At 54.3% G+C, this 12,975-nt stretch overlaps 1 protein-coding gene across 1 annotated transcript; it reads left to right on the top strand.

Annotated features, from left to right (window-relative positions):
* The first annotated feature begins 793 nt into the window (after window positions 1-793).
* On the top strand, window positions 794-12,668 carry ZDHHC19 (zinc finger DHHC-type palmitoyltransferase 19). Its single transcript, XM_029057909.2, has 8 exons — window positions 794-975; window positions 1,552-1,673; window positions 2,486-2,625; window positions 4,059-4,231; window positions 4,873-4,978; window positions 11,426-11,511; window positions 11,963-12,131; window positions 12,473-12,668. The coding sequence occupies exons 1-8, from the start codon at window positions 872-874 to the stop codon at window positions 12,581-12,583; spliced, it is 1,011 nt and encodes a 336-aa protein (XP_028913742.1). The 5' UTR covers window positions 794-871; the 3' UTR covers window positions 12,584-12,668.
* Window positions 12,669-12,975: the final 307 nt, after the last annotated feature.

Below are 12,975 nucleotides of genomic sequence, written 5' to 3'. Positions count from 1 at the left end.
TTCTCCCCCAGCTGGAGGGCAGAATCTTCTCTGTCTGCCTCTCCCCGAGAAACCTGTGCTCCCTCCCTGTTCCACCATGATCCCCCTGTGTGGGACAGGGACTATGTCAGATCTAATATGTAATAATAAATAAATCTTGATGGCATTTGTTAAGTGCTTACTATGTGCCAAGCACTGTTCTAAGCGCTGGGGAGGGGGGATACAAGATAATCAGGTTGTCCCACATGGGGCTCACGGTCTTCATCCCCATTTTCCAGATGAGGTAACCGAGGCCCAGAGAAGTGAAGTGACTTGCCCCAAATCACAGCTGACAAGCGGCGGAGCCGGGATTAATAATAATAATGTTGGTATTTGTTAAGCGCTTACTATGTGCAGATCACTGTTTTAAACGCTGGGGTAGACACAGGGGAATCAGGTTGTCCCATGTGGGGCTCACAGTCTTAATCCCCATTTTACAGATGAGGTAACTGAGGCACAGAGAAGTTAAGTGACTTGCCCACAGTCACACAGCTGACAAGTGGCCGAGCCGGGATTCGAACCCATGACCTCTGACTCCCAAGCCGGGCTCTCTCCACTGAGCCACGCTGCTCCTCTGTGTCTACTGTAGCGCTTGGCAGCTAGCTCTGGAGGGATGTGGGGGGGAGTTGGGAGATCTGTGGTGGGGACCGAGCCATGGGCAGAGGGCAGGAAGGGGGAGGCCGCTGCCCCGACCCCTTGTCCCTTACTATGACATCACCCCCGGCTTCCATTCTCCAGACCTCAGACTGGGTCATCTCCATGGCAACATGGTGGACCCATCTCGGGGTTCCCTGAGCCGGGCATCCCGCCAGGAGCCGGAATTCGAGAGTCCCCTGGGGGTGGGTGGGTGGCCATGCCTCCGGGCACGTTGCCCCGCCCCTGGGCCCTGCCCAGCTTATTCGCCGCCATCAACGTAGCACTCCTGGTCAGCCTCAGCGGCCTCTTCTTCTCCTTCCCGTGAGTTTTCCCGCCAACCCCGGCTCACTGTGCGCCCCAGGATGGGCAGAGGCCCAGCCCTAGAGGCCTACCTGGCCGGCCCCTTCTGTCCCTCCTGCCTCCTGGACCCTCACCCCGGTGGTCTTCCCCTCAGCCCCACCTCTACCCAAGGGACTCCCCGACTCTCAGCCTGTTGCCCTGCGCCCATCGCTGCTGACTTAGAGCCACCTGAGGTGTGGGAGAGCTATCTGATCCTACTGTGGGGGACTGAGGGGGAGAGAGAGATGGGGAGGGGAGTTGGGGGATTGCAGGGGGTGGGGGAGCAGAGCAGCTGACCCGGTCCAGGTCATTTGCCCGACTGGAGATCAGATTGCCCTCTCAGTCACCATCAATCAATCCATCAATCAGTGGGTCAAGAAGAAATGGTGCCCCCCATCCCCGTCACCCCTGCCTCAATTTATTGGCCTAGTCCGGGCCTGCCGAATTTCTGAGGAAGTCCCTGAGGGCTAGGGAGCGTGGGGGGCATGGGAGGATGGAGGGAGGCTGAAGGGAGGGTGGTGGTTAGCCCCGGTGCTGACCGGAGGGGTCATCTCTCAGTTGCAGGTGGCTGGCGCAACAGGGCCACTGGGTATTTCCAGTCTTGACCGGGACCCTCTTCGTCCCCACTCTGGTCAGCCTGGTCCTCCTCAACTTCTCCGACCCTGGAACCCTCCATCGGGGTGAGGAAAGCAGCCTCACCACCACGACCGGGCCTCAGTTTACTCCCTCGCTCCACCACCCTGGACTCAGCTTCCCGGAAGTCGCGTCTCCCAACGACAGCCAAGGGGCGGTTTCAAGTCGAGGAGCCCGTTCTGGGGGAGGGAGGCCAGGAAAACTAGAGGGATGAGTGACGGAGGAAGGGAAGCTGGATAGGTGAGCACTGGAGAGAGGGAAGACGGAGGGGTGAGTTACCAGAGGGAGGGAAGCTGGAGGAAAGCTGGAGGGGTGAGCACTGGAGGGAGGGCAGGGTGGGAAACTGGACGGGAGAGGACTGGAGGGAGGACAGGAAGGGAAGCCCGGTTGTGACTTCTTCTCCCTCCTTTTGAGGATCCTGCTGTTTCTTCCCATCCAACCACTTAGTACAGTGCTCTGCACACAGTAAGCGCTCAATAAATACCGTTGCTTGTTGGGGGACCCGGTCGCTTCCCACTCTGTTCCCCCTCAGTGGGAACTCCGAAACAGCTTGCTCCTGTGGAAGAGACTTTCCCCATTTATGAGCCATACTTTCCCCATCCGTGGGCCATACTTTCTCTCTGCTGCAGGAGGAAACTGGTGGCACCTCTGGGTTTCCGGACAGAGCTGGGTGGCACTACCGTTCATTTACCGGACAGAGCCGGGTGGCACGGCTGGTTACCGGCCAGAGCGGGCTGCCCGGGCCACGAAGCCGGCCGGACCTGTAGGCCAGGACCCTCGCCCCCCTTCCCGCCTCCCCGGCCACCACCCGATGCCCAGCGTCAGGTGTCTGAGAGTCGGGTGTCTCTCTCGGGGCCAGGCACCGAATGGCAGTGCCCGCGGGAGGTGCAGGTGATGTGGGTGAACAAGACGGCCTTCCGCCTGCAGTGGTGTTCAAGTTGCTGTTACCATCGGCCTCCACGCACCATCCACTGTCCTTGCTGTAACATCTGTGTGGAGGTGAGACGGCCCTGCCCGGTCGGGCCCTGCCCCTGCCCCGCCCCGCCCTCGCCCGCTGCCCCCAACCCCCTCCCGCCCACACGGTCACACGCTACAGGACACAAGCCAGCCCTCTCTGCCCACGGACTGGCTCTGTTCCCGGGCGATCACACCCGCTGCCTCATCCCTCCCGCTTTCTGACTCATGGTGAATGGCAGGCAGTAGGTCAATCGTATTTATTGAGCGCTTTTTTTGGTGCGGAGCACTGTACTAAATGCTTGGGAGAGTACGATACAACAATAAGCAGACACATCTCCTGCCCACAGCAAGCTTACGGCCTAGAGGACTGTAAATGTCTTTGCCTGTGTCTACCCGTTAGAGTATAATAATAATAATAATAATGGTATTTGTTTAGCGCTTACTATGTGCTGAGCACTGCTCTAAGCGCTGGGATAGATACGAGGTCATCAGGTTGTCCCCCGCAGGGCTCACGGTTTTAATCCCCATTTGCCAGACGAGGTCACTGAGGCACAGAGAAGTTAAGCGGCTTGCCCAAGGTCACGCTGCAGCCAAACGGGATTAGACGGGATTAGAACCCATGTCCTCTGACTCCCAAGCCCGTGCTCCTGCCACTAAGCCGCGAGCTCCCTGCGGGCAGGGAATGGGTCACCTCTTTATCCTGTGCTTCCCAATCACTTAGTGTGGTGCACCGCATCAAGACCGCCACTGATCAGAGCCCGGGCTTGGGAGTCAGAGGTCATGGGTTCGAATCCCGACTCTGCCACTCGTCAGCTGTGTGACTGTGGGCAAGTCACTTCACTTCTCTGTGCCTCAGTTCCCTCATCTCTAAGATGGGGATGAAGACTGTGAGCCTCATGTGGGGCAATCTGATTACCCTGTATCTACCCCAGCGTTTAGAACAGTGCTCTGCACATAGTAAGCGCTTAGCAAATACCAACATTATTATTACAGTGCTTTGCACACAGTAAGTGCTCAGTAAGTACGATCGGATGAAGTGGGTGCGCCGTATGTGTCGCCGTCACCGCTACTACAACGGAGGGAGACAGAGATTAGGGATGGTCAGTCCGGGCGGGAAGCTGGGAAGCCCAGCCGAGGATGACGGGAGAGCGGAGCTTGGGAAATCCGTTGAAGTCGGACCCTGAGATCATTCTGCCTCGGGAGTTAGGACGCTTGGGGTGTCGTAGCTGATTCGCACATGTTCTGGGGGGCTGCGGGGGAGAGAGCCTGTGACGGGAGGAGGACGGGGCCGAGAGCGGGAAGCCAGGAATACGGAATTGAGGATTCGGGACTGGGAGATCCGCGGGCCCGAGGGAGGTCGGCGTAGAGGTCCGGGCCGTGGTGGTGGAGGCCCGCGGTCTCCGAGGGGAGGGCGGGGAATAGGAAGGGGGTTAGGGCTGGGCCATCGCTCCCCTCCACCCCAACCTCTCCCACAGGACTTCGATCACCACTGCAAGTGGGTCAACAATTGCGTCGGCCACCGCAACTTCCGCTGCTTCCTGCTGCTGGTCTCGTCGCTCAGCCTGTACACCGCGGCCGTGCTGGCCTCCTGCCTGGCCTTCTTCGTGTACAGCTACCGCCAGCCGTTCTCCGTGGACAAGTTCTGCGCGTAGCCGACCGGGGCCAGGCCGAGGGAGCGGGCAGGGCGGTGGGCCGTGGGCGGGCCGGGGGCCGGGCAGAGCCGAGGCAGCCCGGCCCAGTGGATAGAGCCCGGGCCGGGGAGTCGGAGGGACTCGGGTTCTAATGCCGGCTCCGCCGCTCGTCTGTTGTGTGACCTTGGGCAAGTCACTTCATTTCTCTGGGCCTCGGTTCCCTCCTCTGTAAAACGAGGGTTAAGAATGCGGGACGTGGACCGTGTCCAACCCGGCACATAGTAAGTGTTGAAAGGATCCCGTAAAAAGAGAGGACAGCATCAGTGTTAGTGAATTTGGGCAAATGCGGGCAAGGAATCCATGCTATTCCTTGCATCCACGCTATTTATTGAGCACTTCCCGGGTGCAGAGCACTGCAGAGTGTGCAGAGCGCTGTACTTAGCGCTTGGGAGAGTACAAGATTATAATAGCCACATTCCCTGTCCACAGAGAGCTTACAGTCTAGAGGGGGAAGGCGTCTACTAACTCTATCAGACTTTCCCAAGTGTTCAGTGCAGTGCTGAGCGCCCGATTAGGCACTCGGTAAATACTGCCGACTGATTGACGGATGGCTGGATCTATCGATGGGTCGCTTCTCCTTAACGCGGGAGGGGGCCAGCGTGGCGGTATCGATCCCGGCGGCGATCTTCCTGGTGCCACTGGTCCTGCTCCTGGCCGTCCAGGTCCTGTCGGTCAGCGCGGCTGAGCGCTCCTTCGAGAGCAAGGTGAGATCGGCCGACGCCGTCGCGCCAACAACTCGCTCCCAAGCCCGTCCTCCGCCCCCCTGGACAGAGCGCGGGCCCGGGAGTCAGAGGGACCTGGGTCCTCAGCCCGGCTCCGTCACTTGTCCGCTGGGTATCCTTGGACAAGTCACTCCACTGCTCTGGGCCTCGGTTTCCTCATCTGTAAATTGGGGTTTAAGACTGGGAACCTTATGTGTTCAACCTGATTAGCTCGTATCTACCCCAGAGCTTAGTAATAATAATAATATTGATGATGATGGTATTTGTTAAGGATTTACAAGCACCGTTCTAAGCACGGGGGTAATAATAATAATAATGTTGGTATTTGTTAAGCGCTTGCTATGTGCCAAGCACTGTTCTAAGCGTGGGGGTAGATACAAGGCAATTAGGTTGTCCCCCGTGTGGCTCACAGTCTTCATCCCCATTTTACAGATGAGGTCACTGAGGCACAGAGAAGTGAAGTTGCTTGCCCAAGGTCACACAGCTGACAAGTGGCAGAGCCGGGATTAGAACCCACGACCTCTGACTCCCAAGCCCGGGCTCTTTCCACAGCCTGGCACATAGTAATCCCTTAATTTAAAAAAAAATGATATTTGTTAAGTTCTTACCATGAGCAGGAGCACTGTAATAATAATAATGAACACTGTGGCATTTGAGTGCTTACTATGTGCCTAGCACTGTGCTGATAATGATAATGACTGTGGTATTTGTAATCAATCGATAGTATTTATTGAGTGCTTAGTGAATGCTGAACACTACTAAGTTCTTAGGAGAGTACAGTAGAGAAGCAGCATGGCCTAGTGGATAGAGGCCGGTCTCGGGAGTCAGAAGGAACTGGGTTCTAATTCGGGCCCCACCACTTGTCTGCTGTACCACCTTGGGCGAGTCACTTTACTTCTCTGTACCTCAGTTACCTCATCGGCAAAATGGGGATTAAGACTGTGAGCCCCATGCGGGATAGGGCCTGCGTCCGACCTGACCAGCTTGTATTCACCTCGACGCTTAGAACAGTGCTTGACGCATAGTCATTATTATTTTTATTACAATAGAATTGGTAGACATGTTCCCCGTCCACAGCGACCTTAGAATCTAGAGGAGTTTAGGTCATAGCACTGTCTTAATAATAACACTAGCGATAACTGCGGTATTTGCTTTGTGCTTCCTAGATGCCTAGCACTGTGCTTTGAACTGGGGTAGATACAAGACGATCAGTTTGGGGATAATAATGCTGCTATTTGTTAAGTACTTACTATGTGCAAAGCACTGTTCTAAGCACTGGGGGGATACAAGGTGGTCAGGTTGTCCCACGCGGGGCTGCCAGTCTCAATCTCCATCTTCCAGATGAGGGAACCGAGGCCCAGCGAAGTGAAGTGATTTGCCCACAGAAAATAGAGCCGACGAGTGGCGGAGCCGGGATTAGAACCCACGACTTCTGACTCCCGAGCCCGGGCTCTTGCCACTGAGCCACGCTGCTTCTCTTACCCTCACCGTCCCCCCCAACCTCCCCATCCCCACCTCCTACCACTGGTTCAGGGAAGGAGCTGAGAGGCCTTTAGGAATTCTCCCCACTTCCTACCCCTTCTCACCCACACAGCCTGCCCTGGGCTCAGAGCTCCCTCCTTCCCCACAGCACAGAAGCAGCGGGGCTCAGTGGAAAGAGCCCGGGCTTGGGAGTCAGAGGTCGTGGGTTCTAATCCCGACTCCGCCGCTTGTCAGCTGGGTGACTGTGGACAAGTCACTTCACTTCTCTGGGCCTCAGTTACCTCATCTGGAAAATGGGGATGAAAACTGTGAGCCCACGTGGGGCAACCTGATCACCTTGTATCTCCCCCCAGTGCTTAGAACAGTGCTTGGCACATAGTAAGCGCTTCACAAATACCAATTTTTATTTATCAGACAGTCCCCAGCTCTGCCCACATTCAAAGCCCCCCCCGTAAAACCTTGCCTCCTCTAGTCTGAAAGCCCCTCGTGGGCAGGGAAACTGTCTACCAACTAATAACAATTACGGTACTTATTAAGCACTTACTAGGAGCCAGACACTTTTCTGAGCGCTGGGGTGGACACAAGATAATCAGGTTGGACACAGTCCCTGTCCCACATAGGACTCACAGTCTTAATCCCCATTTTACAGAGGAGGGAACTGAGGCCCGGAGAAGTGAAGTGACTTACCCGAGGTCACCCAGCAGACAAGTGGCTGGAGTCGGGATTAGAATCCATGACCTTCTGACTCCCAGGCCCGGGCTCTATCCATTAGGCCATGCTTTCTATTGTACTGTACTCAACCAAGGGCTTAGACAGTGCTCTGCTCTACCCCTCTCCCCACCCTACAGCACTTGTGTATATATGTACGTATTTATTATTCTATTTATTTTATAAGCGCTTAGGATAGTGTTCTGCACATAGTAAGCGCTCAATAAATACTATTGAATGAACTAATGATATGTATATATCTATAATTATATTTATTTATATTGATGTTATTGATGCCTCTCTACTTGTTTTGTTTTGTTGTCCCCCCTTCTAGACCGTGAGCCCGTTGTCGGGTAGGGATTGTCTCTATCTGTTGCCAAATTGTACATTCCAAGAGTTTAGTACAGTGCTCTGCACACAGTAAGTGCTCAATAAATATGATTCAGTGGATGAATGAATAATGAGCACTCAGTAAATACCACTGACTGATTGAAACAAGCCTTCCCCTGAGTTCACTCCCAACTTTCCAAGCCATATAGACACCTTATCCACCTCTAACTTTTGAGGATCTATTTACACCTACCCCCTCTGCACTTTTGTATAGATGTTAATTCAGTTGTACATTCAATTCTTTGTTTTGATGACTAAACATTTTGACGTCTGCCTCCCCCCACAACACTGGCGTGTAATCAAGCAAGCAGTCAGTTGCTAGCATTTGTTGAGCAACATGTATGGGCAGAGTGTTGTACTCATTGCTTGGGGGAGCACATGAGGGTTAGTTCATTCATTTATTCATTCAATTGTATTTATTGAGCGCTTACTACGTGCAGAGCACTGTACTAAGCGCTTGGAAAGTACAATTTGGCAACAGATAGAGACAATCCCTGTCCAACGACGGGCTCACAGTCTAGAAGGGGGAGCCATAATAAAATAAGAGGAGGTCTTCCCTGACTAAACCCTCCCTTTCCTTTTCTCCCACTCCCTTCTGTGTCACCCTGACTAGCTCCCTCTGTTCTTTCCCTCTCCCAGTCCTATAGCACTTATGTCCAGATCTGTCATTTATTTTTTTATATTACTGTCTGTCTCCCTCCAGCTAGACGCAGCACGCTTTAGTGGAAAGAGCACGGCTCTGCCACTTGTCTGCTGTGTGACCTCGGACAAGCAACTTAACTTCTCTGGGCCTCGGGTCCCTCATCTGTAAAATGGGGATGAATAATAATAATAATGTTGGTATTTGTTAAGCACTTACTATGTGCAGAGCACTGTTCTAAGCGCTGGGTAGATATAGGGTCATCAGGTTGTCCCACGTGAGGGTCACAGTTAATCCCCATTTTACAGATGAGATAATTGAGGCACGGGGAAGTGAAGTGACTTGCCCACAAGTCACACAGCTGACAAGTAGCAGAGTCGGGATTCGAAATCATGACCTCTGACTCCCAAACCCGGGCTCTTTCCACTGAGCCATGCTGCTTCTCAAGACTGTGAGCCCCACGTGGGACAACCTGATTACCTTGTATCTACCATTCATTCATTCAATAGTATTTATTGAGTGCTTACTATGTGCAGAGCACTGTACTAAGCGCTTGGGATGAACAAGTCGGCAACAGATAGAGACGGTCCCTGCCGTTTGACGGGCTTACGGGGGAGATGGACAGACAAGAACAGTGGCAATAAATAGAGTCGAGGGGAAGAACATCTCGTAAAAACAATGGCGACTAGATAGAATCGAGGCGATGTACAATTCATTAACAAAATAAATAGGGTAATGGAAATATATACACTCGAGCGGACGAGTACAGTGCCGTGGGGATGGGAAGGGAGAGGTGGAGGAGTGGAGGGAAAAGGGGAAAAAGAGGGTTTAGCTGCGGAGAGGTGAAGGGGGGGTGGCAGAGGGAGTAGAGGGAGAAGAGGAGCTCAGTCTGGGAAGGCCTCTCGGAGGAGGTGAGTTTTAAGTAGGGTTTCGAAGAGGGGAAGAGAATCAGTTTGGCGGAGGTGAGGAGGGAGGGCGTTCCGGGACCGAGGGCGATAACTGGAGGGGGAAGTGGGGTCGAGAGCGGGTTTTTATAGGATGGGGGAGACGTGGGCATGTTTGAAGGCAGCGGGGAAGGAGCCATTGGAGATTGAGTGGTTAAAAATCTACCCCAGTGCTTAGAACAGTGCTTGGCACATAGAGCTTAACAAATACCATAATTATGATTATTATTAGACTGTAAGCTCGTGGGCAGGGAATGCATCTGTTTACTGTATTGTACTCTCCCAAGCGCTTACTACAGTGCTCTGCACATGATTGAGTGAATAAACCGAATGAATGGGAGCAGGGACTCTGGCACTTTGGTACTTTCCAAATCCTTAGTCTGGTGGACACTGCCTCTAGTGGGCGCTTGATAAATGCTGAAATACATAATAATTATAATAATTATAATAATTATAATGATGATGGTATTTGTTAAGTGCTTACTATGTGCCAAGCATTGTTCTAAGCAATGGGGTAGATTCAAGGTAATCAGGTTGTCCCACCTGGGGCTCAGAGTTTTAATCCCCATTTTACAGATGAGGTCACTGAGGCCCAGAGAAGTGAAGTGACTTGCCAAAGTCCCGCAGGTACTAAGTGGCGGAGGCAGGATTAGAATCCATGACCTCTGACTCCCAACCCCGTGCTCTTTCCACTAAAACATTCTGCTTACAGTCCGTGTCCCATAAAGTGCTCCCAGTCTCAATTCCCATTTTACAGCTGAGGTAACCGAGGCACAGAGAAGTGAAGTGATTTGCCCAAGGCTGCACAGCAGACAAATGACAGAGCTGGGATCAGAACGCATGACCTTCCGACTCCCGGGCCCTGTCCGCCACGCCATACTGACCACAACGAGTTTACAGTCTAGAGAGCTGTATTTTTTTATATAAGTAAAACTTTTTCTCCCGTCATCACCACCTTTCTCCTTCCTCCCTCATTCTCTGGGCCGAACTGCCGTGGCGGCCTCCCCTTCTCCCCAGCTGCCCCTCTCCTCGGCCCCAGGCCTCGGGTCCCCGGGGAAGCCCGACCCCGATGCTGGCAACCCCGACAACCATTTTTCCAAGCCCCGCTTCAAAGCCTCACTGAAGGCCCATCTCCTCCAAGAGGCCTTCCCTGACTAAACCCCACTTTTCCTCGTTTCTCACGTCCTTCTGTCACCTTAACTTGCTCCCTTTGCTCTTCCCCCGCCTCCCTTCCCCACAGTACTTATTCAATAGTATTTATTGAGCGCTTACTATGTGCAGAGCACTGTACTAAGCGCTTGGAATGTACAATTCGGCAACAGATAGAGACTATCCCTGCCCATTGACGGGCTTTGTACAGCTCTGTCATTTTATTTATTTATATTGATGTCTGCCTTCCCCCTAGACTGTGAGCTCATCGTGGGCAGGGACTGTCACTGTTTATTGTATGTTAGTCTCCCGAGCGCTTAGTAGAGCGCTCCACCCACAGTAAGCGCTCAATAAATACGATTGAATGAATGTCTGTCTCCCCCCTCTAATAATAATAATAACGTTGGTATTTGTTAAGCGCAGACTATGTGCCGAACGCTGTTCTAAGCGCTGGGGTAGATACAAGGTCATCAGGCTGTCCCACGTAGGGTTCACAGTCTTAATCCCCTTTTTACAGATGAGGTAACTGAGGCACAGAGAAGTCAAGTGACTTGCCCAAAGTCACACAGCTGATCAGTGCTGGAGCTGGGATTTGAACCCAGGACCTCTGATTCCCAAGCCTGTGCTCTTTCCACTAAGCCACGCTGCTTCATCTTTGCCACGCTGCTTCATCTAGACTGTGAGCCCATCGTGGGCAGGGACTGTCACTGTTTACTGTTGTATGGTACTTTCCCAAGAGCTTAGCAGAGCGATCTGCCCACAGTAAGCGCTCAGTAAATACGATTGAATGAATGTCTGTCTAGTCTGTGAGCTCATCGGGGGCAGGGACGCTCCCTGTTTATTGTTTTATGCTACATTCCCAAGCGCTTAGCCGAGCGCTCTGCCCTCAGTAAGCACTCGATAAATACGGTTGAATGAATGAGTGAGCTTCCTTCCCTGACCCCTCTTGGTGCAGCCCCCCCTCCCCGGGGTGACCGGCAGAGGTGAGGCACTGCCCTCGTCTCGGGGTCACCTGGTCTGGCCTGGCCTGGGGAGGAGGGGACGCCGGGGTCCCGACTGGGGGATTTCCTCTCCCTTCTGTTCCCCGACTCCCCCCACCCACTCCTCTCTCCTCAGTGCCGTTACTTGCGGAACTACAACCCCTTCAACCAGGGCTGCCTCCTCAATTGGTACTTGGCCCTTTGCGCGCCACTGGGACCCAAGTGAGTCGGGGGACGTGGGGCTCCGGAAGAGGGTGACGGCATCTCTGTCACTCCCTCACCTGTCCCACTTCTCCTCAGGACCGTCCTTTCCTTTCAGTCCTGCTCCTCTTCTTCCTCCTCCTCCTCCTCCTCCTTCGCTTCATCCCTTCTCCCTCTCTCCTCTCCCTCCTTGATCTTGCCCCAGGGATTTTTAGATGGGATCCAGTTGGCGAGGGCTGGGAGGCAGGTGCCCACCTCTCTTTCCTAGCTCTTCCAAATTCTTCCTGCCTAAAACTCTCCCCGCCTCTCTTTCCTCTCGTGATCACACTCCATCCGAGAATGGAGGTGGGGGGGGGTGGCCCAGTTCAGGGGAGGGGGTTCTGAGGATCCAGGGGGAGGGGAGGATGTGTGAGCGCTTAACAAATACCGTAATTATTATTATTATTATTATTATGGGGGATGGCTCTTCCAGGTACATGGCCGAGGCTGTCCGGCTGCAGGGGGTGTTGAGTCCCAGCTGGACATGGGTGCCTGACCGCCCCTGGACCCGCTGGCACGCAAACCTCGATGCCTTCCCGCAGCCTCTGTGGAGGCTGGAGAGGGAGCCTCTGGGCAGAGGGGAGGCAGCCCCTCAGCAGGAGGTAAGGGGGAAGCGCGGCGAGACGGGAGAAAACTGTTGGCGGTGGGCACCTCCGACCGAGGGCAGGCGGGAGGCGGGGAGGGCAGGGGCGGAGGCCTCCACGGGACCCAGAGAGCCGAGTCTCCCTTCCTCTCCCCCAGGCCTCCACCCCAGCCCCGACACCCACCCCTGAGAGGAGAGCAGGGCTGGAGAGGGGGAAGACCAGGGAAACACAATTGGGGAAATGTGGCACCAAGAAGGGAAGGTGACACTGTGTTTGTGTGTGCGAGTGTGTGCGCGCACACAAACTCATGGACACTAGAGATTTCTCCCCGCCCTCCTCCCTCTCATCTTTGACTGCAGGTGTCCGATGTCCCGCCCCAGCCGAGGGAGACCCCAAGATGGGGCCCGACCCCCATCCCGAACCCGCATGCTGGGCCCATGCAAGGACCCCAGCTGGGCCCCGTCTCCTGACCCCGCTTTCCCAAAATCCTCTGGGCCTCCTGCCGGTGGGAGCGATGGACTCCCTGAGTCATTAAATCACCTTTGCCAACTTTTACTGGGCTCCTGAATGTCTCTGGGTCCCCATGTGGGGGGCTCCTGGGCAATGAGGAAGGGTCATGGAGTCTGAGAGGGGCCAGGGAGATTGAGAAGGGGGCAAGTGAATGGGTGGGCGGGTATCAATCCCCAGGGCCCTGGCGTACAGCAAGGAGAAAGGGATGATGGCCTCTCTTTCCTTAGCTTTGTTTCCCACCGTTCCCCAGCCGGACTGAAGTCAACATCCCCTCCCTCCTCGTCGTCCTCTCCTCCACTCCCTGTCCAGATCAGAGCCCTAGCTAGGATATGGGGACAGATGGGGAACGCTT

This window comes from Ornithorhynchus anatinus, chromosome 1, assembly GCF_004115215.2.
Source record: "Ornithorhynchus anatinus isolate Pmale09 chromosome 1, mOrnAna1.pri.v4, whole genome shotgun sequence".
Classification (NCBI taxonomy): domain Eukaryota; kingdom Metazoa; phylum Chordata; class Mammalia; order Monotremata; family Ornithorhynchidae; genus Ornithorhynchus; species Ornithorhynchus anatinus.
Note: the sequence above shows the minus strand (reverse complement) of the source record. Positions and strands in the feature narration are given on the sequence as shown.

Coding starts and splice junctions, on each gene's coding strand:
- ZDHHC19 (XM_029057909.2), top strand. CDS start 872: ATGCCTCCGGGCACGTTGCCCCGCCCCTGGGCCCTGCCCAGCTTATTC. Junction 2,626..4,058: donor GCTGTAACATCTGTGTGGAG/GTGAGACGGCCC, acceptor CCTCTCCCACAG/GACTTCGATCACCACTGCAA. Junction 4,232..4,872: donor TCCGTGGACAAGTTCTGCGC/GTAGCCGACCGG, acceptor GGAGGGGGCCAG/CGTGGCGGTATCGATCCCGG.